The sequence below is a fragment of the Haemaphysalis longicornis genome, unplaced genomic scaffold (genome assembly GCF_048455015.1).
Source record: "Haemaphysalis longicornis isolate Haplotype H1 unplaced genomic scaffold, Haemaphysalis longicornis Haplotype H1 scaffold_1, whole genome shotgun sequence".
In the NCBI taxonomy this organism is placed as follows: domain Eukaryota; kingdom Metazoa; phylum Arthropoda; class Arachnida; order Ixodida; family Ixodidae; genus Haemaphysalis; species Haemaphysalis longicornis.
The window spans coordinates 114,893,673-114,919,123 of record NW_027526203.1 but is presented as its reverse complement, the minus strand read 5'-3'; the positions used below and the strand labels follow the sequence as shown (position 1 = coordinate 114,919,123).

General features: G+C 51.9%; 3 protein-coding genes across 3 annotated transcripts; all 3 read left to right on the top strand.

The window, feature by feature from the left end:
* Positions 1 to 1,223: 1,223 nt before the first annotated feature.
* Positions 1,224 to 2,396, top strand: LOC144147211 (uncharacterized). Its single transcript, XM_077679316.1, has 2 exons — positions 1,224 to 1,424; positions 1,540 to 2,396. Exons 1-2 carry the CDS (start codon positions 1,224 to 1,226, stop codon positions 2,230 to 2,232), a joined length of 894 nt encoding a protein of 297 aa, XP_077535442.1. The 3' UTR covers positions 2,233 to 2,396.
* A 2,793-nt stretch (positions 2,397 to 5,189) lies between these two features.
* Positions 5,190 to 9,813, top strand: LOC144147123 (uncharacterized). The gene is made up of 3 exons (XM_077679226.1): positions 5,190 to 6,467; positions 7,179 to 7,342; positions 9,604 to 9,813. Exons 1-3 carry the CDS (start codon positions 5,390 to 5,392, stop codon positions 9,811 to 9,813), a joined length of 1,452 nt encoding a protein of 483 aa, XP_077535352.1. The 5' UTR covers positions 5,190 to 5,389.
* A 9,123-nt stretch (positions 9,814 to 18,936) lies between these two features.
* On the top strand, positions 18,937 to 19,657 carry LOC144147055 (uncharacterized). Its single transcript, XM_077679121.1, has one exon. The coding sequence runs from the start codon at positions 19,070 to 19,072 to the stop codon at positions 19,655 to 19,657; it is 588 nt and encodes a 195-aa protein (XP_077535247.1). The 5' UTR covers positions 18,937 to 19,069.
* Positions 19,658 to 25,451: the final 5,794 nt, after the last annotated feature.

The following is a 25,451-nucleotide window of genomic DNA, read 5'->3' as shown; positions in this document are numbered from 1 at the left end:
CGGGCAGGTAAGGTTGGTTGCTGTGCAGTTGTCGGATAGATGATCATGCTGCCCACATTTGGCACATGTTGTTCTGCCACGGCAGGAGTTGGTACCATGCCCGAACCTCTGGCACTTGAAACAGCGCCGCGGGTTCGGGATGTATGGCCGGACAGAACAACGGATGAAACCTGCGTTGATATGCTCGGGCAGTGTGCAGCGGTCAAAAGTCAGAATCAGATGTTTGGTGGCTATTTCTTTGTTATCTCTCCTAATGACGATGCGCCTTACTGCTGTCACGCCTTGATCTTTTAGGCCTTCGAGCAGATCGGTCTCTTTCTCGGTTAGGAGGTCTGGCTCAGATATCACACCCTGGGAGCTGTTGAGGCTGCGGTGGGGTGTGACTCTGATATCCAGGTCTGCCATGCGGGTTTGACTCATGAGAGTTGTGGCTTGCTTCTGTGAGTTAACCTCAACTAGGACCTCGCCAGTTCTTAGTTTTTTAGCATTGTATGTGTTGCCTAGGATAGATTCAAGAAACTTGGATACAAGAAATACAGATTGTGAGGAAAGAGGCTTGGATTTGTCAACCGATTCAACTATCAAAAAACGTGGGTAGTTGTCAGGTTTCGGTGAGTTGATGGCAGGAAGACGTGGAAAAGATTCTTCGGTGCGGACCCTTTTCAAGGTCCGATCATGTTTGGGGGGGGTTTTACGATTTACCATAGGGCATGTAATAGAAGCAGGGGACGGGGGTACTTTCTTCTCAAACCTTACCCTGATAGCCTGAGAGGTCCCGGAGCTCCCTGCCTGGTAGACAGACAAGGAGCCCATCCGCCGGAGCTTGACCTGGGCTCCGACGGCCACCGTTTGAGGCTTCTACTCTTCACCTTTAAACACATCACCACGGTAGGTTACAGTTTATGTTGGGGGCTCGGGGTCCGCGGTGTCGCCAACACCGTCACCATGAATACTCAAGGTGCCCCGTGCGGGGCCCTTGTAAGTCTACCATTTTACACAAAATTTTATGCAGTGCGCTAAGCTTAAGTACAATGCAAAATATGAAGGTCTTAAAATTTGCTCCTTTACTTATGTATTTTCATGTTCCAGCATTACAGGATAGCACTACCCAAACAGAGGAGAGTTCAAGCATTGTTGAGTGCCTGAAAAAAGACAACGCTGCCCTCAGAACACAGTTGCAGGAAGCAAAGGAGAAACTGCAAAGGCTCGAGATCACGCAAGCCATGTTTGAACAGGACCGCAATCGGGTGAAATTTTACACGGGGCTCCCACGTTTTGCCATGTTACTCGCACTTTTCAACCTGCTTGAGAAAAGTATTCCATCCGGACCAAGGAATGTGCTCACAAGGTTTCAAGAAATGCTCCTGACGCTCATGAGGCTCCGGCTTCGTGTACCACTGCAAGACCTGGCTTATCGGTTCAATGTAAGTGGTGTACACGCATAGCAGGAATTTAAAAACAAAGCTTCGTTGGGTGCAGTTGTTACCTAAAGACAAGAAATGCGAATGTCATTATTCATACAGTTCTTTCTTTCTGCAGGTCAGCCAAGCAACAGCAATGAGGGTTGTGGAACAATGGCTCTCCGTGATGCACGTGCGCCTAAACAAACTTGTGAAGTGGCCGGAACGGGAACACCTGCAACGCACCATGCCGATGTGCTTGCGACAGGCATTCGGAACAAGGGTAGCAGTTATCGTTGACTGCTTTGAAGTGTTCATCAATAGGCCATCCTCCACACTTCCAAGAGCACAGACATGGTCCCGTTACAAGAACCACAATACAGTGACGTTTTTAATAGGTATAGCCCCCCTGGGAGTCATAACTTTCATCTCTGAAGGCTGGGGAGGCAGGACAAGTGACAGGAAGGTGACAGAATCTTGCGGAATACTGGACAACCTGTTACCAGGGGATAGCGTGCTAGCTGACCGAGGCTTTACCATTGGCGATGCAGTAGGCTTGCATTGTGCAAAACTAGAAGTGCCAGCGTTCACCAGAGGTAAGCCTCAGCTATCTGCCTGGGAGGTAGAGAGGACGCGCAAGCTGGCGAATGTCCGCATTCATGTTGAGCGTGTGATTGGTGTGCTGCGCCAGAAGTACGCAATCCTTTCCAGCACCATTCCCACAGATATGCTTGTGGTGCGAAATGGGAACGAGATCCCGCAGCTGGACAAAACAGTGGCTGTGTGCTCTGCATTAACAAATTTGAGCAAGTCCGTTGTGCCCTTTGAATAATGGTGCCATTGAGGGCAGACTGTCCTAGAAATCGAGGGATGGATATCTAGTCTTTATTTATATGGACTGTGCAACAAGACTGCAGCACTGACTTGTGGGTGCTTCTCAAACTACAGCGCAGGCAGCAAAGCAGACAATGCTGGTGTAGGTATGCTGCGACAATGACTTCGGGTGAGTGCAAGAAGTGTTATGTTGTGAACTCTGCAAACACTTTAATTCTCCTCTAGAAAGAAAGTTATTGCAATTTTTACCATGTTCGTCCCTTCATAACCAGTGAACAAGACGGATACGCAGTGTGCAGCGCGCTAAGGAGTGCTTGTTTACATTTCGTCGTATGTCCGCGTACGTGAGACGGTTTTGTGTGTATGTTTTACTTTGTGCCTCTGGAATGGAGCGGTAGCTGGCAAAGGCTAAGAATATGCAGTGCTCTTTCTTTGGTGGCAAATCGTGTACAGATCCAAGATCTCAGTCATGCGTGCCTACCCGCCGCGGTGGCACAGTGGCTAAGGCGTTGAGCGCGAGGACGCGGGTTCGATTCCCAGCCACTGTTCAGATGGAGGCGAAAAGCAAAAAAGCTCGTGTACGAGGTTTCGGCGCACCTTAAAGATCTCCAGGTGGTCAAAATTAATCCGGAGCCCTCCGCTACGGCGCACCCCATTGCCTGCGTTGCATCGGCGCTTTAAACCCTACAATCATACGTGCCTGCAGTTTTTCCCCTGACCTGTCGGCAAACACCCAGGATAGCGGAAGACAAACTTTGGTTATGAGCTGCCAGTCTGTTTTTTGTAGTTGCTGGTATCATGTAATTCCTTTATGCCTTGGCATCATGTGAGCCATGCGATCAGGGTAAACGAGAGAGCATTTTGTTAATGACTACGAACATTGATGTCGCCTTCTGTTTTCGTGCACTGAGGGGCACAGCAGCCTTTTTAGGTGTCACCATTCTCTAGGTGTCACATGCTTCCCTATTGAAACTTGTACATATGCTTTTGCTCTGTTGCTTTCTTGTGATCGAAATTTACTATTGTAATAAACATTTCCTCCTCTCACACCTGTTTGTGTAGCTTTAACTGAAGATACACTTTTTACGCATGCAATAGGACTGGCACTGAATAGGTTGCTTCAATATGTGCAAAACAAGAAATCTATAAATATTAGAAACAACATGAACCCTGCTACACACATTTATGAACACGAGTGCCAAGAAAAGGAACTAGAACACCTGACTGGTTCACGGCACAGCGCTCAATACAAGACTTCCTTCCAGTGGCAACTCTGGTGTTGACAGTTGTTGCCTTTTATTTACTCAATGAGGGCAAATTCCTGCTTTAAATGCAAAACTGCTCACAAAAGGGCAATTCACTTCACAAACAGCAAATTCACGCCATCCTCGTGCTAAGATGTCAACAAAGAATATGCATCAAAGTGCCCTTCCAAACGTGCAGCAGTACACCTGCACCTGTTACAGCACACCGTCTATAACAAGTATGTCCTCCTGAAGGAAAAAAAAGCTTCAGTAAAATTATAACAATGAGCACCACAAAACTATTCCACAGTAGTTGCACAATTGTATACTGATAACGCTGCAATTCCTAAAAATATTAAACTAAGCGTAGTTACCATTGTAGCAGCAGTTATTTTGTTTTCCAGGGCTTGCAGTCTCTGCAGTGACACACCTCAGCTTTTGGTGCCCGTTTTAGTTTCACACATGAAAAATGAAACCATTTGCCTATGCAGTCTTTGCCACTGCACTCAACCATGTCTCCATATTCTTCACCGCCGCAGTAGCAGTATTGCGCAACACCCCCATCACCCTCCTCCTCCTCATCTACATCACTGGCTGTTGATTGGACAGGAAGTGCCGTCCAATGTTTGAACATCAGCTCTGGGAGCAGAACTTTTTCGAAAAAGCTCTTGCATGTTTGCACTACCTCCATGCAATACGTATAGTCAAAAAGAATGCGCTCTACGTGCCAGTCTTGTGGGGTCCACACCATGAAATCGCAAAAGGTGCGTTGGCATGCCAGCATCTGCACTTGCACCTGGCAAAAGTAAGCATGTGACCTTTTCAGATTAACTGCACCACTGTTTGGGCATTCTAAACATCCATCTTTCTTGTTCAAAACATTCTGTACTGAGCCTGCTGAATAAGGGCACTTAATTTCAAGCAGCCCCTTACCACAACAATCACATGAAATGAGGCCACCAGGGCTCGCCGCTATGTAAGGGTATTCTGTGGAAATGTCCACACCAGCAGCCTCACACTTAAAAGAACTGTGATGCTTTGAGATTTGAGCCACATATGCTTGTCTGGCGACATCCTCCTTGCGGCGTCCCCAGTCCGTGGAAGGAGAAAAAAAGCTGCTCTCCTCCGGGTAACAAATCCGCTTCACAATGGAGACGGATGGACGAGTCAAACTTGTCCGGCAGACAGCATGCACCATCGATGCAGTGATTCGCCCTGCTCTGAATCTGAACCACAATGCTGAGGCAGCCTGCTGCTTTGTCGCCTTCTCAACAGCAATGCTTGCCTGCGTTGTAAAAAAGCAAATTAAGCATGGTCACAAAGCAGATAAGTTCACTCTGGGCGGCTGCTCATCAACAGTGAAAAAGAAAATGATTTGGGAAAAAAAGACCACGGCGGCTGCCATAATTACACACAAATGTGCAAACAACAAGTGAGGTGGAAACACCCCCAAGACTCGGCACTTTAGGCTCCTTCAAATGGGAGCCTAAACACATGGTGCACCTGCACACACTATTCATGTTTTTATTCAACCTTTGTGCACCCTTTGCGCATTACCTTCCAGAGGCACTACTAGGTGTAGGTTGAGCCTCATCTTTGCGTAATATACTCTGGCCATTAATGAGCTTGTAGAAGTTCAAAAGTACTAAAGCTCATCGCGATAACATTTTAGCAGGCACATTGATAAAGAGCAATGTGGGCTAATGTAGTGTCGTGCAATAGCACCAGGTGCCGCCACTCATCTGCGATTATCTGTAGACGCCAAGATGTGGCGCCACACTCGTTATAGTATGTATATATATAGGACAGACATCCTTCAATAAAGACTTCCGTTCGTCTGGGCTACGATGTGTGGTGTGGTGCATCCGTTCGGCCGCACCGTCCGGCCGACATAACAAACTGGCGACGAGGATGCTACCCGGAATTTCGCCGCCGCCGCCGTTCCTCGTTTCACCAGGCACGCCCGCCATCCCCTGGCCGCGATGGCTGCGCCTGTTCGAAAACTTCACGCTCGCCTCTGGAGCGTCTGAGCTATCGGCGGCCCGCCGCCGAGCCCTCCTTCTGCACTGCCTCGGACCCGAAGGACAACGAATTTTCGACGCCCTGCCACCGCCACCACCATCGAACGCCCCAGACCACCCGCCCGCGCATCCGAGTGCGGGAACCGCCCCCCTTCAGACGGTTACGCCTTCTGCAACCACCGCTGCAGTTGGAACAACAGAGATCAAACAAGCCGATGCTGAGCTCGCACAGCCACCGGACGAGTACGACGCAGCTGTTCAAGCCATGGCTGGACAATTTTCCGCTACTTGCAACGTACGCGTCGAGCGACATCGCTTCCGTGACCGTCGTCAACTGCACGGTGAGCCGATATCGGAGTTTGCTCTCGCGCTTCGCGAACTGGCTTCGTCATGCAACTTTGCCGCGCAAGCGGATACAAATCTGTGCGACCAGTTCGTCGCCGGGGTCACATGCCCGCGCCTACGGGAGCGGCTATTGCTCGAGGGTGACGCGCTCACGTTTGACCGCGCCGTGGAGATAGCGCTTCTTCGCGAGCAAGTGCAGCGCGAATCCGAAGCTCTCGGAACAGCCCCTGTGGATCGAGTAGTACCACAACATAACCGCGGACGCAACCCGGCAGGCCGTCGCAGACATGTACGCCAGTCCAGCAGTACCGACCGACGTAGTACGCCTAGCTCTTCGCGCTCCGGCTTCGTTCGTCCGCCTGCGCCGGAGATTGTTAGCGCCGTCGTCCCGTACTCCGTAAACACAAACGTGTGCGGCAACTACGGCGCACAAAACTGCCAGCCGTCAGCCTGTGCAGCCCGCGGTCGAGCCTGCTTCGCGTGCGGCCGCCGAGGCCACTTTCAACAGTACTGCCGAAATTCGCGTCGCGGACGTGGAAGACGCCCGGCTCGAGTTGCCGAAATCGTTTCAGAGGAAGACGCTGAGAGTGTCGTGAACATTCTTACTGTTCACTCTGAGAAGCGTACGGGCGTCTACGTTGATGTCGGGGTTCAACCTGTTGCTCTGGCATCACGCCCGTGCATCATAACATTCTTAGTCGACACTGGCTCAGCTGTGTCGATAATGGGAGAACATAACTTTAGGAGCCGGTTCAGAGACCAAGTTGAGCTGAAAAAGTCGCAAATAACGTTGCTGGATTTTTCACGTCGGAAAATTCCTGTGCATGGCCAGTTCACCGCCCTCGTAACGTAAAAATCAGAAACGGCTGTGGTAACGTTTCACGTTACACCAGGTGGAACATCACTCCTGGGTATTGATGCTGTAAAAGCTCTTGGTCTCCAGATTGTACGCACAGAATTGCGCTGCCTTAATATGGCCACTGAACCGAACGTCGACACAAAAGGCCCCAAAATGCTACGCCCCGAAATGCATTCGCAGAACACAAACAAATTGTCTCCGCCCACCACGAAGCCACCACTGGGTCCACCCAAGTTTGGTATGCCTACTTCATTATGGGCCAAGTTCGGACACTTGTTTTCACCGGAGCTAGGACTTGCCAAAGGTGTCCAGCATCGGGTCAAGCTCAAACAGTCGGTAGCTCCTGTCACGCAGAAGCTCAGACGCCTACCACTTTCAGTGCGAGAAGCAGTCAGCGACGAACTGAGGAACCTACTTTCTGCTGATGTCATTGAATGCGTAAATGCGTCAGAGTGGGTTTCCCCTATTGTTGCAGCTCGCAAGAAAGATGGCAGCATTCGCATCTGCGTAGACCTCCGTGAAGATAACAAAGCTGTGGTGGTCGACAGCTTTCCCCTGCCACACACAGAAGAGTTGCTGCATGCCCTGAACGGTGCCCGTTACTTTTCTAGGTTGGATTTGGCCTCCGCATACTACCAGGTTCTGCTTCATCCAGACAGTAGAGATATTACAGCGTTCATAACGCACGATGGCCTTTTCCGATTTAAGAGAGTATGTTTCGGCCTCCTCAGCACCAGCAGCATTCCAGCAACTCATGACGTCAATTCTACAGGTATGCAAAGGCGTTCTCTGCTACCTGGACGACGTCATCATCTTTGGCAAGTCGGAGAAAGAGCACATGCGGAACTTAGAGGAAGTCCTGCAACGAATTTCACACGCTGGGCTCAAGCTAAATGACAAATGTGTTTTCAACGCATCCGAACTCTCGTTTCTTGGTCACCGCGTTAGCGCCGAAGGAGTAGCACCCCTTCAGACCAAAGTTGACGCCATTGTTCACGCTGCCACCCCTACAGATGCTGGCAAGCTCCGGTCGTTCCTGGGACTAGTAGAATACTATGCTAGATTTGTTCCACGCCTAGCAGAGGAAGTGGAGCCCATGCGCACACTTCTTCGAGAGGACACTCCTTTTAACTGGGACACTGCTGCTGACAACAGTCTTACAAGAGTAAAGAACCTCCTAGCCTCCCACAGGGTACTACAAATGTTCGATCCAGCACTTCCCGTAATTGTAGCCACCGATGCATCCGCATATGATTTAGGTGCGGTACTGCAACAAGTTGATGGTCGGCACATTCGAACTGTGGCATTCGCGTCACGAACATTGACGGAAGCAGAACGGAAGTACTCGACTGGTGAACGTGAGGCTCTAGCTTGCTTGTGGGCTCTAGAGAAATGGCATGTGTACCTATGGGGTCCTCCAGTTACTCTGCAAACGGATCACCAAGCTCTAGTAGCCCTGCTTTCTGCTCAAGGCACAGGACAGCGACCACTCCGCATAGCAAGATGGACTGCACGGTTACTGCGGTACAACTTCACGGTGCAGTACAGGCGTGGTGAGCACAACAAGGTAGCTGATGCCTTGTCCCGGCTACCTCTTCCAGACACTGAAGGTGGCCCCGAGTCAGAAGAAGAAATAGTGTCTCTGGTAATGTGTGTACATCACGATTAACTGAAGCATGCAACCGCGGAGGATAGCACTCTCCAAGACGTTGCCCGTTACGTACAGACATCGTGGCCGCCACGCAAAAACCTGGCACTTAACCTGACTCCCTACTATGAAGTCCGAAAGGAGTTGACAGTGGTTGATGGCATACTCTTGCGTACTGAGCGCATCGTAGTCCCCGCCAAGCTCACAGCCACTTTTGTCCAGCTGGCTCACGAATCACACCCTGGTATCATGAAAACCAAACAACGCCTACGAGAGAAGTATTGGTGGCCAGGGTTAGACAAACACGTTGAAACAACTATCCGCAGTTGTGCCATTTGTCAGAGCGCGGACAAAAGTGCCAAGAACTCGCCCACACCACTGCAGCCAATCCCTCTTCCTGACAAACCTTGGGACAAGATAGCTATTGACATTGTTGGTCCTTTCGAGCGTGCACCTACAGACTGCAGATTCGCCATTTCAGTAGTTGACTATTTTTCGAAATGGCCAGAAGTGGCTTTTTGCGCTGATGTTACCTCCCGCACGGTGACGAAGTTTCTACTCTCACTCTTCGCACGTGAGGGTTACCCGACAGAGATAGTGTCTGATCACGGCAGACAGTTCACATCGAGGGAATTTGAATCCTTCCTTGAAGACCGTGGAATCAGGCACATCTTTTCTGCCGTATACCACCCACAGGCAAATGGTCTAGTGGAAAGATTTAATCGTGTATTGAAGTCGTACATTCAACTGGCCCTGATGGAGCAGCGTCCAGTGAAGGCAACTGTGACTGAATACTTGGGAGTATACAGAGCCACCCCTCACAGCACCACCGGTCTCTCACCGGCCGTTCTTCTACATGGCCGACACATGAGAACATCGCTGGATGTAATTGGTCAGCCTACGGCCGACTTCAGCACAAATCCATCGCGGGAGATGAGCGTGCTCAGGAAAAGAGTCGCAGAGCATCAACGGCAGAGCAAGGCCTACGATGATCAACGGCGAGCTGCTAGGGTCCCCAAGTTCCAAGTTGGCACCTACGCACGAGTGAAAAAACCAATTCCCGGACCAAAGGGCACTCCAAGTTATGGACCACCATTGAAAATCCTCAAAAGAATCGGCCGCTGGTCTTTCTATCTGGAAGACGGTCGAACCTGGAACGCTTCGCAGCTGTCAGCGGTACCAAAAGAGGCGTCGCCAGAGCAAGAAACTAACATAGACATCTCTGGCGCGCACGACATGCCCCCATTGACAGACTGTCACAGTAGAGATGTACCATCGAAGACTTGGATCACTACGCCTGCTGCTCCGCATCAAACGCAGGAAGCGAGTTCCGCTGATCAACTTGCGTCTCCTTCACGCCCTGTACCACTACCCGTGCCGCCGAGCCCACCACAGCCGCAAGGTTCGCAACCGCATAGCCTGGCTTCAGGCTCTCGCACGGAGGAGTGCAGTGTACCGGTAGAGGGCAATGGACTAGATGTCGAGCCACCGCCTGACCGGCCAAGGAGAAATCGCAGACCTCCAGTGCGCTTCCAAGATTACGTGCAGTGATTTGAGAGCAGTGAGTGTTCACACAGATAGTGACTGTTTTGTGATTTCTGTGTACAGACAGTGACTGCAATTGTGATTGCTTTGTGCGGACTGGACTTTCTAATGATTCATACGTTTCTTCCCAGGGAGGGAAAGATTTAGTGTCGTGCAATAGCACCAGGTGCCGCCACTCATCTGCGATTATCTGTAGACGCCAAGATGTGGCGCCACACTCGTTATAGTATGTATATATATAGGACAGACATCCTTCAATAAAGACTTCCGTTCGTCTGGGCTACGATGTGTGGTGTGGTGCATCCGTTCGGCCGCACCGTCCGGCCGACATAACAGCTAACATTGCCACTGACACAGTATGCACCTCACTACCCTGCAATGTTGCACACACGTGAAGATGGGAGATGTGCCTAGCTTCTGACTGAAATCCAAAAGGGATTCCCAACGATGCACTTTCCCGACATGTTTCAAAACCCCTCTATTCAAGCCATCCAACCTTCCGCGATAAGAAAGCTGGCTCTACTGCATACCTCTGTTTCCACCTTGAAAGCTTGTGCGAACATCCGACTCTCCTCCTGCACCTCATCCCACGTTGCAGGCTTATTCCTTGTGAGGTTTCCAAGGATGGCCGATGAGTATTTCACCGCAACAGGTATAAATTCATCGCAGGAACCTTCTGTGACAGAAAGTATGGTAGGCTGTGTCCCGGAATCTTTGATTTCATCCAGGAATGCCTTCCACTCTTCGGCTGAGGGTTTATCAATCGGTGCTTTTGCCTTTTTTCTTGTTGTTTTGCTAGCTCCGTCAAGCCTTCGCTTCTTCATGGCTGCCGATGAAAAATCAATCTCTGAAAGCTTCGCAGGAGGCACATTACTTAAATATTGTGGAAGCCATCCGTTTTCCTTGTCAGTACATGCTTGGCCATCTCGATGCCTGACAGCTGCCTCCAAGTAGTACAGAACAGCACTGACGTGAGAGCAGGCTTCCCCAAGTCCCGCCATGCAAGTGCAGTGGCCCACCTCTACTTTTCCATCTTTTTTCAGAAGCACCCATGGCTCCAGTGGCTCCGTAGACAGGGCCTGGGAGTGATTCACCTGCGAATGTAGATGTCGTGAAAACAGTGATGGAATCACATGTTTAGCTCAGTGCAGACAAACCCATCAACACTAGTGGCAGTTGTATCAATAACAAAACTTGTGTGAAGGCTACTACAGTCACTCAGACTGATGTTGATCGCATTAAGTTTCTTGGAGCTAGTAGGGAAAGCCAATGTTGGAGAAGGATAACGTGTACATTGTGCTCCATGCAAATTGTCGAATATTGATTTACCTAGCTGCCATCTTACTGTACTTTTTCCACTACAAAACATTTCAGTTGTGGTGCTGTGTTAAGAGAGTTCCCGTTTAACTGCGGTGTCATACCCGATCGCGGAAAACGTAACACGGCTTCGTGGTGAAGTTCATTCGGGGATTTCGATGCTGTGGTTCGAAAACGCACGATTTTGAGCTTGAAGGAGCATTTAACGTTTGAAACAGCGCTGAAACGTGTCAAAGCAAACAAGTCTAAACCGGCGTCGCTCCTCGCCCGGTACGGGGCGAGGAGCAACGGCGCTCGAAACTTACGCATGTCTCACACGTTTTAGAATTACAGCATCTCTACTTTAGAGGACCGGTGTTTCTGTCGTACGAAATTACAAAGGTAGCCGCAGCGGTTACTCCAAGGTGATATTGGCAAGGCCACTTTAAAACTTAACAAAAGTGCTTACCTTTCCGCGCACAATGACGCGGTCGCCAACTTGCTTCAACCGCGGCTGCTGAACGAAGCCACTGGTCACATAATTGTGCACCGCTAGCGACTTAGTGGCCTTAAATTGTTCGTGTGTCACGAAACTTGTCCCGTGAACGAGGTAGTCCTTTATGTCCGAGTCTTCCAATGTAGGCAGAAGCGTAGCGTCGGTACACAGGTCGGAGTCTCCAAGCAGCAACGGATCCACGCCGCCGCACATCGCTACTTTTTCTTCGTAACGCTTTTTGGCGCCTGGCCCCAAATTCAAGGCATAAGCACTCAAGCTGAACGAAGGCCCATCAACCATGATCAGACAACCGTCAATGCCGCGCACGATAACAACAACGCTCGCGCATTTACACCATTTACACTATTTGGCTGTGGCTCGGCCGGCCCGGCTGTGCGCCCCTGCGAGTGCCGCCAACGTTATGGCGTCGGCCGCCCGGGAACGTCGAACCTGAGTTGCCAACATGCTTTTTGGCCTGCTGTGACGTCATGTGAATAGACTCTATAGTCTTACTGTGAGCTCCCAGTGCTAATATGCCGACTGCCTTTTGGTTAACCTCCAGTCCCGCTAGGATATCTGACTTTAAGCATAATATGGCATTAGAGAACGTGAGCGCCGGCACCATTACCCCTTTCCAGATGCCTCGCACTACCTCGTACTTATTGTATCCCCAAAATGCTCTGTTTCATTACTGCTGCGTTTCGTCTCCCCTTCAGTTTGAGGTGTGCTTCATGGGCATTCAGGTAGTCTTTTCCGTCATTAAGCCAGATCCCCAAGTATTTGTACTTATTTACTAATGGTATGGCTTCCTGTTGAATCCTTAGTGGTGCTGTATGTGCTTCCTCCTTAAACACCATGACTCCAGATTTGTGCGGGTTATGTAGGCCTAGGTACGTTGCCTCATCACCACAAATGTCGGCCAGTTTTTTAAGGTCTTTCACATTATCTTCCAGCAACACTATATCGTCCGCGTACATCAATCCCGGAATCCGTTGACAACCAACACTCCATTGCTTCGGTACGACAAGTCAAAGCCTAATCCACTCTCCTCCAATCGTCTTTCCATTCCTCTAATGTAAAGTGTGAACAGCAATGGCGAAAGGGGGCACCCCTGTTTTAAACCTCTTCGAATGTACACGGGCTCTGTGCCTGTACGCCCTTCCCATGTAATACGCGCCTTGTTATCCTCATATATTGCCCATAGCAGCCCTACAAATTCTGACCCAATCCCCTCTTTTTCCAGTATATGCCACAACAATCCCCTGTCTACGTTGTCACAGGCTCCCTTTATGTCCAGAAACAGTAACCATGTTGGTCTGCCCTGAGCTGCCGCCGACCGAAGCGCCCCCACCGCGCGTCGGCCGCCGTCGGAAGCGTTGCGGCGAGGCTCCTACACTCACGGCGGGCGGCTTTCCTGCAGCAATCCGGATAACAAGATGGCGGGTGGTCGCGCAACTCTTATAGCCCCTGCGGGAGCTATATTATGGTCCCTAGAAATATGTGCTAGTCTGCCGTCCGCCGGCCGCGAAGGGGGCTCCTCCGTGATGCATGCAGCGGCGGCGCTGCAGTCAATCGGAGCGCGGTGGCCGGCCGGCGCGATGGGCAGCGGCGGACGGCGCTCTGCCGTGCCGCTGCTGCCTTCGTAGTTCTGCCCTATTTCTGGGCGGGTACAGCCCATTTTAACTGCCCCTTTTCGAACCCTATCCGTTTCTGTCGACAAACCAGATTAGCCAAATAAGTTGGTTCTTACCAGTACGAAGAGTTTTAACCGAAGCGTGAAGTGACAGGAGTACGTTTTCGCGTATTATGAAGGATCGAGCCTTGTAAAAACCGCGGAATCGTGTGCTAGCCCCTGAGTATGTGTCCAACCGATTTCGACACATACACGGGGGCTTCGGGAGCACTGCCGCAACGGCATCGTTTTCCAGCTTAGAAACATCATGCGGGACTTCAGCTACATTACCAAGCAAACAACCGTTCTTTGTGAATACCCCCGCCGTTGTTAACTGATGGATTAGTCAGCGCGTGAAAATGTGTGTGTGGTGTGTCGGCGCTCCGCTTTTTTGTATGGCTCTTTGGAACCGTCTTTCTTTGCAAGTTTCCCAAGATGTTGTCCCCTGTACGTGTATGTAAATAAAGCAGCTCGAGCCTTCTGACCTTTCGCATCATTGATCTGGAAACCCTTAAGCGCACGTCTTCGCGGCCCCCTCAGTTACATCCAGTCAACTGGGAATCTGTTAAATGTAAATGCCGAATAAAAAAGCAAGACGTGTGCACATGCATACGAAGTTTTATCACCTTCAGTCATCAGATACAGTGATTTCTCCATAACTCTAACTCGGATATCTCGAAATATCGGTTAAGTTGAAACTTTTTTTTGCCGTGTGTCTTTTCGGGGATCACGGATATCTCGAAATATTGACAAAGAGGACGCAATGCAACATCCGCTGCAGGCAGCTGATAAGCTCTCGGTTAAAGCATAGCTCCCATTACGCGCCGAACACCGTCGCGAACGGCAAATTTGCGCGGGGTACGCACTGTGCGCGGCCGATGTCCCGTTAGCGGAGTGCTGCCTGACGCCTACATCGTTGATATAGCTGGGGAAGACGCTTCTGATCATGTGGACGACGACGTATCTCAAGAAGTGCCAAAAACGGCAGGATCAAGAAAAACATGCTTTGCCTGCTTCACAGCAAGATAGAATATAGCGTTGGCGACCAACAGTTGATGCGGCATTGAGAACCTCGAGAACACTTTTTTAGGACCAGATGCGAAGGCGAAACAGGCGAGCATCCCACAGTTCTTTTTCCGCAATACCTAAAAAATTGATTTTTTTCTGCAAATTATTTTGCCTGTATTCCGGAAGCGTCCCTGTGCATTGGAGCGTTTGTTACCAGCACTAGCTCTTATTCCAGTGATCTGGCCATACATTTTTTGCATTTCGCTTAACCCAACACTCTGCTTGCCTCGAAATTTTCAAAAATTTGGGTACTATCAAACCTCTTTTGCGTGCCTGTAATTTTCGTGAATACCACGATTTGAAACATTCCCCAGCATTGGGTACGTGAAACTGATTTTTATTAACACCCGGCTGCAAATCAGTAACTTCGCTTGCATTCCTCATTGCACAGGTTAATTATTTTTGATCGCCCACACAATCGGAGTGAATTGCGAGACGCACGTGGGGAAAGCAAAATGGGAGAATATTTGTGTTATGGCCAATCATTATAATCGCGGCTGTTTGAAAACAAGGAGTAAAAATATTGAGGTTTATTTATACTGTCATGACCATATATACCTTGCTTTATCCCCCCCTCCCCCCGCACTCTGCCCAAAGTATATAGGAACAAGTTTTTGCTGGCGAACATTTTAGTCATGCTTTCGCTTTTCTTTTTCAGCCTACCAGCCGGCTGCGTGCCTGTCGCCGTCAATGACGTTCGGGAATAACCCGGTAGTTTCCACGTGGAACAAACGCAGCTTCTGGTGCCGCAGGGAGCTCTGTTTGAACGGGATCTCACTGTCTGAACATTGATGGTTGAAGGCGAAGCTTTCTTGTGAGCGATTCCTTGTCGTCTGAGTTTTGACTGTGACTCAGTGAGCTTTAGCTTTGACTCGCACGCATTTTGAACTTATGATCGCGCCGGATTTGACATCGACCCTTTGCCCTTTGATTTCACGCGAAGAAAGCTTCGTGTTCAACCACCGTTGCGGAGTGGAGGAGTGGATAATTTTTCTGACTAATTACATGTGCACGTCCATGCACTCCTCTCCAAATCCAAACTGCTTTGACCATGTTGGAATTGCGCAATGAGATAGACGTCCGCTTCATAACGCGTTGGAGCCAGCTTCGATTCTGACCACGGGAAGCGTTTTTTTCTCTCACTTTACTCACAAACATCACCGTCGTCGAGAGACAGTTGGCTTTCCTGCATTGCTTTTTCGAGGCGACATAGACCATCAATGAGACATAGACAGCCTCATTTTAATAACGGTTCAAGCGGTGGTAGTGAAACGGCTACGCTGGTTGCTGCGGTTTCATCCTTCGGTTTCACTCGCGAAATTCAGCGGCCGCAAAGAGGCTCCGTAGCCCAATTCGCGAAAAACTCGGGGCGTGAAACTAAAAGGTCTTATAGTACTATCGTACCTTCAATTGTGAGCTGATGTACCTCGCACCACTCGATTTCACCGCTCTGCGGTGAAATCGAACCATCACGCTCTGCGCACAAGCGTGAATCGGTGCACGGGCTTCACGCCCGCATTCCTGATGTTCGGCAGGGAGCTTGTGAGGATTCGCTTGATCCCCTTTCCTCCTCCCGCGAGCGCGATGTTCGAACGAGCGCGCTTTCCCGCGCACGTGACGTCACCTCGCGGGCCGACGCGCCGGCGGGCACCGACTGTCCCGCCGCCGCAGTCGCTCCTCCTCGCCCGGGAACCTGCCTCCTCTCCTCCGCGCCTTATAACCGCGACGCGCACGTTTCGCGGGCCTGTCCAACACCACCTAGACTATAAAGCCGAAATTCTCTTTTGCGCGACGTGGCCTACGTCATCGGGCTGGGGCGGGCGGGGGCTGATTGAAAAAGTCGGCTTCTTGGCAGAGCACAGGGTCGTCTTCCCTGCAAAGCCGAAATACTTTTCTTCTGGCGCCGCCTGCAAGCTTCCCCGGAGGCCCTGCCACCCCTTCCACTGTCCCCTGTCGCGGCACAGGTAGCTACGTGCAGAAGAAAGACGAGCATTGTCGCGAGACACATTGTCGCGAGACACAATTGCCTCCCGAGGGGGCCATAAAAGCCCAACGAGAAGGGGACGAAAAGAATGTAACGCTATTGTAGCGCCCACTCAGCATAACTTCCTGGCTTATCCTTTGTAGTGGCTGGGCGGCCAGGTTCACTAACCACAACTTACCACAAGTTTCAAATCCACCCCTTAAAACAAGTTTCCTACAGGATAAAGATGTTCAAGTAGTGCCACACAGCATGCCCGTGCTTGTGTCAGTTCGCGCAGTGACAACAAATATCCATGTATTTTTTGCGGTACAATGAGAATAGATTGTTCGGTAAATTGTGGACAAAGATAACAAAATTATATTTATAAGTTGCAGCGTTTATTTGCAAGCAAGTTCGACGGAGGTTGAATGATACCTAACCCGCACTATTTTCGACAGCGCCTGTATGCTGAAACTGCCGTGTTCTCAGTCAGCTTTTTTTTCCTCACTGCGCCCACGTGCACGGTACTGCGCGCATGATCGTAAACACGCTTCCTTTCGTGCCTGTCAATTGTCATTCTGCCGGGATGGTGCCGCACTAAATTTCTGATGCCGAGCAAGTGTTCAGTTCCGCGGTGTCGCGGAAATTACACACCAGAGTGTAAAGTGCCTGTGTTTCGTTTTCCGCAAGAGGACGAGTTGCGACGCAAATGGATTCGTGCGATACGTCGAGAAGACTTTCAGCCTACACAGAACTCCAGGGTCAGTAACTCCTTACCGTCCAGAATATTGTCTTTCGCGCGATTGCAACGGAGTAGCATTGCACACATTATCGCACAACGAAAGAGTTAAATACAGTCTACCTAACGCATAATGGAACCTTGTTGAAAGAGTTGTTACTGATTCGAAGGTAATATTCTTTCTCAGGTATGTGCGCACCACTTCGCACCCGACGACATTCTGTACAGCACTTCTTACGTCGATGGTGCCACAGGGCGTACAGTGACTACGCCGCTGCCAAAGCCGCGCCTTCGCCCGGGGGCAGTTCCGACCAGGTTACCAGACTGTCCGGCCTACCTGTCGTCCGAGCACGCTACTCGGGAGAGCCCAGATAGTAAGCGAATACGGCTGGAAGAGCCGGCAATGCAGAAGGCTAGAGCAGAGTCGGTTGAGACTTTTCACAGCGAAGAGGACGCTGACAGAGTTCTCCATCTGAAAGACCTGGCAGGTTACGTTCGGTGCGAAAGGAGTGCGTTCTGGGACGTAATTGAAAAAAATGACCACCTAATTTTGCTGCACATCGATGAAGAGGGAGCCCCGTGTATTAAATTTTCGGTGACTGTACAAGGCGACCTTGGAATAGCGTTCCATTTTATGAAGAGGAAGATGACAAAATTGGGCACCAGCTTGTCGGTTCCCCCTGTCGCAGACAGCAAGCGGGCTCTAAAGTAATTTTTGGACGGCGTCAAGAAGTGGAATAGCAGCCTTGATTCCCCTTCAGAAAACTCAAAGAAGTGCTTGAAACCATTTCTTCCCTGCTGAACACTCTGTCAGAAACCCAACCAGAGGAAAAGGCCCATGCGATCCAGTTCCTGAGTGAACAGTTCAAACTGCTGTTGGCGAATAAGATGAGGCGGCGTTATTCAGCTGAATTTATGGTCTTTTGCTGCCTTCTCTTTACCATATCACCCCACGCCTATAAATACATCCTTAGCTATGGAAATGTCACTCTGCCGCACCCTGGGACTATTAGGTCCATATGTTCGTCGTATGGAATGAATCCCCAGTTAGAGCACCAAGATGCCACTTTCCTCAGGTACATGACAACAAAATTATCTGATCTGGATGATTTCCAACGCACTGCAGTACTGATGGTGGACGAGATTCACATTAAGCCTTTTTTTGACTATAAAGGTGGTAACATCACCGGTGCGGCCCACAATTCCAAGGAACCAGCAAACAGTGCGCTTGTCTTTATGGTTCAAAGCCTTGCTGGCAAATTCAAGGAGGTTGCCCACATCGTACCCGTACGTGGAGCTGATGGAGAGTTTTTGCACACTTTGCTGAGGGACGTCATCTGTGGCCTTGAGAAAATTGGTTACAAGATAATATGCGTTGTAACTGACAACAACAAAGTGAACGGAAAGGCAATGGCAAAGTTCAAGCCATCCGCATCGTGTGCACCCGCTGGTACATCGGACTTTGTTTATCCCCACCCATGTGATCCTCAAAGGCCACTTTTCCACGTGCTAGACACAGTGCACCTGCTCAAATGTATCCGGAATAACTGGATAAACCAGAAAAACCACCAGCGATGTTTTTCGTTTCCGGAATTCGACACAGAAGGAGGGGGCCGCATGTTGTCAGCATCGTTTGAGACCTTAAGAGAGGCTTATGATCTTGAACTCGGACAACTGCTGAGATTTGCGTACACTTTGTCTCGAAAAAGCCTTTTTCCTTCGGCCACCGAAAGACAAAACGTGAAACTCGCACTCCAGATATTCAACGACACACTGTCCCCAGCTCTTCGAGCCATAGCAGGAAAGCACAGCCTTGGCCATGTTGAGGGCACCTCTACCTTTATTGACATCATGGTGAAATGGTGGAAGATTGTAAACGTCAAGACGCCAGCACAAAGGACAGAGGCTTCGGGACAACTTCCAAGAACCATTGCTCTCAATGGATGATCCCAAAGTGCACTTCCTCTACAAGGTTTTGGACTGCCTGGACGAGTGGAAAGCTAGGACCAACAGCTACGACAGCGGCAAGCTAACAGCGGAGACACATGGTGCTCTTCACCAAACAACCAGTGGACTCATAGAGGTCGCCCGATACTGCTTCAACGAACTCAACGTGTCCTACGTTCTCCTGGGAAAAATTCAGTCGGATGGCCTCGAAGACCGCTTCGGCAAGTACAGCCAGCTCGCTGGAGGACAGTACCACGTCTCTATAAGGCAGGTGTACGAATGCGAACACAAACTGCGCCTTCAAAGTACGCTTCCGTCGGCTAGCCGATCGTCCGGAAGTATTGTTGACAAAGATGAGAAGTGGGACGGCTTGGATAAGGACACAGGCAGACCCGTCCCTCTCTGCAACGTAGTGGTAACTGAAGAAACGTTGCAGAAAATCAGAGACGTCATCCCCGTCCTGGTATATGTGGCAGGATACGCCGTATATGCCACATTGAAGAAGCTCAAGTGTGAAAAATGTAGGGCCCTCCTGACGCTTAATAAGGAGATAAGAGTTTCTGTGAACGAGAAGCACTAGGAGCTTGTGAGAGAAATGGACCGCGGAGGGCTTGTGCACCTTACCATGTTCGCAGTGAACGCTGTAACCTACAACTACGCTGTCGTCGAGCAACTCTCGAAGATGCAGGAGCAGTTTTTGAGCATGCCCAACCAGCGCCAGGTAGCTACTGACCTCACTGCGGTGTTGCTAGCCGACGAAGAGTGCTCCGACTTCGATGCTTGCGACGATGGCCGCACGAGTGAGCTCCTGCTGAAGCATGTGCTGTGGTGCAGTACAAACATTCTGCTTAAGAACTTCTGTTGCCGACTGAATGACAAGATCGCGGACGCTAGCGCAAAAACAAAAGAAAGAAAGCTTCAAACGCTGAGCAAGTGAGTCACTGTGTTCACAGCAGCACTGGTGTTTATTTAGTGGAATAAATTCATTTAAAGCCATCATAAATGCATTTGTAGTGATCGATCTGCATGCTTTTAAAAGAGAACTGGCATCATTAGGATGTTCCGCTGCAAAAATAAAAGTTGCTTGCCGAGAAATCACAAAGACAATCCAAATAACCCGTTTCACTAATCTAGACATATTCATTTCCCAATAAATACTTTACGCGCGGTAACAAAAAGTAAACTGCGCAGGATTGACGTGAACTGGTTCTTAAAAAAAATTCAAGTAATTTTGTGGTGATACTTTTGTGGTGATACTTTTAACATGCCCTCAAATTTAGAATAAGCGCAATAGTTCAACATGGTCTCATCGTTTCCTGCGAAGTGAAATAAATAGTCCCGACCCCTTCGAATTTCAGCGTAGTGTGTGAAGGACTGCTTTTAAAATGGATTTTGAAAAATTAAAAGTTGTTATTGAGATGAAAATTTTTCTTACAAACTCATTCTTTTCACATGCATCGGCTGCAGACACCTCCGTGCACCATAGAACCTTTTTCATTATCCTTATAGTGGCGTCCAGGAATGATCAGCCAGTTATTCATATATTAATCCTATTTTTCGGTCTTGCTTTGCATTACACTCTCACAGCGCTTTTTGGCACATAAAAGTGAACTTGAATATGGTGTGCATGTTACAACAAAATATTCGTAATGATGCTCTTCGTACGTGATAAGAAGAACGTATTTAAATTAAGAACAGGTAAAATTCAAATTTAGCTTTGCGTTGAGTCTTTTAGCATGTATTGCATTGTACAGCCAATCCAAACCGAGCTCGTGTTCTTCGTGTGTTAATGTTTTGTGCTTATAAGTTCACTTCAAAACTATCTAATTTCTCCTCGTTTGCTGTTGTAGCTGAAAAACGTTACAGTTAGTTGCAAGTGCAGCACATTTAAATCCCATGTATACACTACAATGTAATCAATGAAAAGTCTGCTATTGCCTGATGGATTTAAAGTTAGGTCGGGTAATGGTTAGGCAAGGAAGAATTCGCGAGCAACAGTGCAAACGATTTTTGTGGCCACCGATATGTTTACTCGAACAACACAGCCTGGCGTTACACGGTCGGCAAACTACGGGGTCATGTCCAAGCACACGCACAGAAACAAAATACTACGACCGCACAAGTTTTGAAGTGACAGGGCACTAAACCTGTTCAGTTCCTCCAGCTCCGTGCTCTGCGGGCAGCGCGCGGCCGCCCCTGCCGTGTGACGTCACGGCGGCACTTCGCAGGCCTTGAAAGTCTAGGTGGTGTTGGCCTGTCTGGATGGCTCTCTCTCGCTGGCTCTCTCTCTTGCTCTCGGGGATCGCTCTCTGGGCTCGGAAGGAGATGGAGGATAGAGTATAGGGAACGCGAGGGATCGCGGCTCGTATCGCACCCTCGCCGCCACCCGTCCGAAGCGGGGCCCATGACCCCAATCGGACGCGCGAGGTGGGCTACCCCCGCCTCGCCCGCAGCCCCGTGTCGCCTCAGCCGTCGCGGCCCGCTCGAGCCCGGCCTTGAGGCACGCGTCGGTACAGTGTAGTTCTCAACCCTGTCTTGGCGTTATTACGCGCTGTACCACTCGGCCAATAAACCCCCGGCTTCGTCCTGGCCCCTTGAAGCCTGTCGTCGCCTGTGTCGGTGAGTCGAACCCGTCGCGGCGTCTCCCTCGTGGACGCCGCGAACCTCTCTGGGGCATTTTGGATAGGTCAGTTCCGGGCGTAGGGGGAACACCTTAAGCCCCACTTAGCCCGCAAGGGACCAACGAGCCCACTTCGGCGCTCAACGTCTCTAACGAAGCTAGCCGGGGTAGTTTGCTATCCCGTAGCTAGGCCCATTATGCCCACATTGGCGCCCAACCAAGGTTTTTTTGCGATGACAGGGCGGCACCCCCGCTTCTCGTTGCTTGATTCCGAAGTTGAAGGCTGGTTGTCGGACGAGATTGCTCGTGGTAACGGCTTGCGGGACGCCTCTGTCGACCCACTGCTGCCCGCCACCGCGCTTACGCCAGAGCTTTGTCGAGGCGGCGCCGATCTCCCCGATAACCGACGCGCCGCGCAGGAGAGTTACGGGAGCCATCCCACTTCTGCCGGCGTGAGGCACTCCGACAGCGCGAGGGATGATTACCCAGTCCCGCGCCTGTCGGCCGCCACCACTACGCCCAGGCCCCTCTGGGGCCCAGGCAGCGCTATCCTAGCAGGCAACCAAAGCGCCGCGCGGGAGAGTCACGGGAGCTATCATCCCACTCATGCCGGCGTGCGGCACGGTGTCGGCGGGCGGAACGCTTCTTGCGACCACCTGCCGTCACCACGGGCTGCAACGAGATCATGCCCTCCGGGCCTTGGTCGTAGCAACCCAGCGGATATGTTTGCGAAGGAGGAGCTGCGCCGCAGCTCTAGCGCACCCGACCCCGCCGTGTACGAGCCTCACGGCTCTAGCAGTGCGGCGGTCGCCTCGTTCGCCGGCGCGTTTGCGCCACGAACGTACCCCACCACGCAGACAACGCAAGCGGTTACGGCTGGGGCGCACGTCGCCTGCCTTACGCCAGCGTTGTCTCGCGAGGAACCACCCCTGCCTTCGGCAGCAGTCGATCTCGCACAAGCCCTGATCAACGCGGTGCGCGCACAACCGAGCGTCAGGCCTAACAGCTCGCTCGGTAGCCTCAAATACCCGAGTACGGCGGTTACTCTGACCGCATGAGTGCTACGGAGTACCTAGAGGCGCTGCACCGCTGTCAGGAGGCGTCGGGTATGGACGACAGCGTGATTATAGGACGTGTTCTGCCTATATCGCTGACCGCCCAGGCTGCACGGTGGTACCGGCTGGTGGGACGCGACGCTCGTACGATGGGCGAATTTGAAGCGATCTCTCGTAGCGAATTCCTGCCCCCAGATTACGAGCGCCGCAGGTTGAACGAGCTAGAGATGCGAACTCAACACCGAGATGAGTCTCTGCTCGAATACGTCAGGGCAATGCAGGAGCTGTTTTTGCTTGCAAAGCCCATGGCGTCTGAGGCGGAAAAGGTTGAGAGGGTGACGAGACAAGCCCACCCAACTTTTGCGGCGTACCTTCGAGGCAGTCAGTTTGCCAACCTCAATGAACTGGCCAGCGAACTCGCAGCTATCGCCCGCCTCCCCCAGCCCACGCCACGCTGGAGCCAAGGTGCGCATGGCAGGGTGCGTCCCCATCGCCCATGCCGCGCGCCGCGGCAACAGCAGCGTACGCGGAGAGCACGGAAATAGAGCCGCGCGATGTGTCGGAGCGCGCGCTCGACCCGTACTCGTACGCCATGCGGGCGCGTTCTGACGCCCAGCAAGGCATGCACGGCACGGCTACGGCCGGCGACAAAATGCGCATGAGGAACCCAACAGCTACGCCCGTGTGGAAAGCTCGAGGGGACCGAACGCGCAGCGCGACAGTCAGGGAGCAGTAGCGCACTCGGAACCCAACCGCTACGCCCGTGTGGCAAGCCAAGGGAACCCGCCAGCGTTGCGCGGACAGCGGCCTCCGGCTGCGCAGTCGCATCGCGGCATCGTCTGCTACAAGTGCCGCGCAACGGGCCACTATGCCCGCGCGTGCACCGCTCCCTGCCCCGCGCCGGAAAGGCAGCGCAATTCGGGAAACGCCAGCCGCCGTCGGTGAGCACTTCGTCGCCGACGGCTATGGCTACATTAGGTGGTGAGCTTGAGCCCCTAATCCCGATGGCGTGCAGGGTGAAACACCCCAACGCACTAACGCCTTTCATCGCCCTTACGATCGCTGGTCGAAAGTTTGCGGCGTTGTTGGACAGCGGAGCGTCTGCTACGCTGTTCGGCGATGATGTCCTCGCTCATTTGCGTCGGAGAGCTATTCGATTGCGAGCTTGCGACATCACTTTCCACCTAGCGAGCGGGAAAGCCAACTCAGGCGGCTCGGCGAGGTTGGTGGTCCGATGGGAGAAACGAGTGCGACGCCACAGATTCTTACATCTCCCGGGCCTCACAGTGCCTGTAATTCTCGGCCGTGATTTTCTGGCTCGTACAGGCATTGTGATTGACATTGCGAACGGAGGGTGTAGGCAAGGCGTTCATGCAGACCTACTACCGTTTGCAAAGCTGGCCGAGGTATCGGAAGCGCACTCCGCTCCGAATATCTCTCGCGCGAGCGGCAAAAACGCAACGCTGCCGGAGACGATGTGCACTCCAGGGCCCGCGCGAGCGGGCAGGGAAGCCATGCCTCCCACCCGCGCAGCCGCCGCCGCGACGGTAGCTCAACGAGCGCGCCTTGTGCTTCCGAGAGCTCGCGCGGGCGCTCACCGCATATTGCGGCGCCCCACGCACCCACCCATCGCGCAGCGCAAAGACCACCTCAAGTGCGCCCTCAGCACCTACGGACAAGTGTCCGAGGTGCGGAGGGAGATGATGAGGGCTGTACCAGGTCTGGCGACGGGTGTGCGATACGTCCGGCTAGACATGGTACAGCCAGTGCCGAACTTCCTGGGCGTCGGCCGATATGTCGTCCAGTGCGAGTACGAGGGCGTGCTCCGTGTGTACCGACGGTGCAACGGAAGCGGCCACATGGCCGCTGACTGCAAGGCCCTGCAGTGCTCGCGCTGCGGACTGTTTGACGCCCACGACATCGAGGCGTGCGAGCGGCCCTGCCCTCGCTGTGGTGGCGACCACCCAATAGCCAAGTGCTCGCGCCCGTCCTTCGCGCAGGCGCTCACTAGCTACCGTGCGGTAGCTCCGCGCCAGCTGCACGAAGCGGCGGTGCGCTGGCAGATGGACGCCACCAGGTCCAACCTTGATGAACAGGCGTGGCCGACTCCTGGCGAGGGCACTGGAGATAAGGAGGGTGCGACCGACGGGTCATCCGGGTCCGCCCCCACCTCTCCTGATGCTGTAGCCCCGGCTACAGTAGTCGAGGACGCTCTGGAGGAGCAGGGACCTGTGCCCCCCCCCCCACCAGAGAACGGTGCTCCCCACGAAACTACCGTAGGAGAGGAATCTCTCCAGAAGGCAACTGCACCGCCATCGCCCAAGCGCGACTGGCAAACCAGTCTGCGGAACCGCCCGGGCCAAAGGAAACGCGCGCGGAACCCGAAGGGCCCGCCTGCGGATCCTAACCCCGAGCCTGTACCGCTCGCCAATCGGTACACAAATCTGTCCTCGGATTCTGAGGAGAGCTGCCATGAGAGCACAACCGTGCCATCCGCGGGCTCCTCTCACCCAGATTCCGAGTGCTCAAACTGTGGACAGCAGCAGTGCACCTGCTCTGTCATGTCCGACACAGTGTACGAGTCCACCTAGCCAGGCCGCCATTCACTCCCAGGTCCGAAACCCTGCCTCTTCCCCCCGTCTTCCCTCAGCCTGCTTAGTCTTCTGCCTCCCCCTCTCTACCCCTTCCACACATGTCTT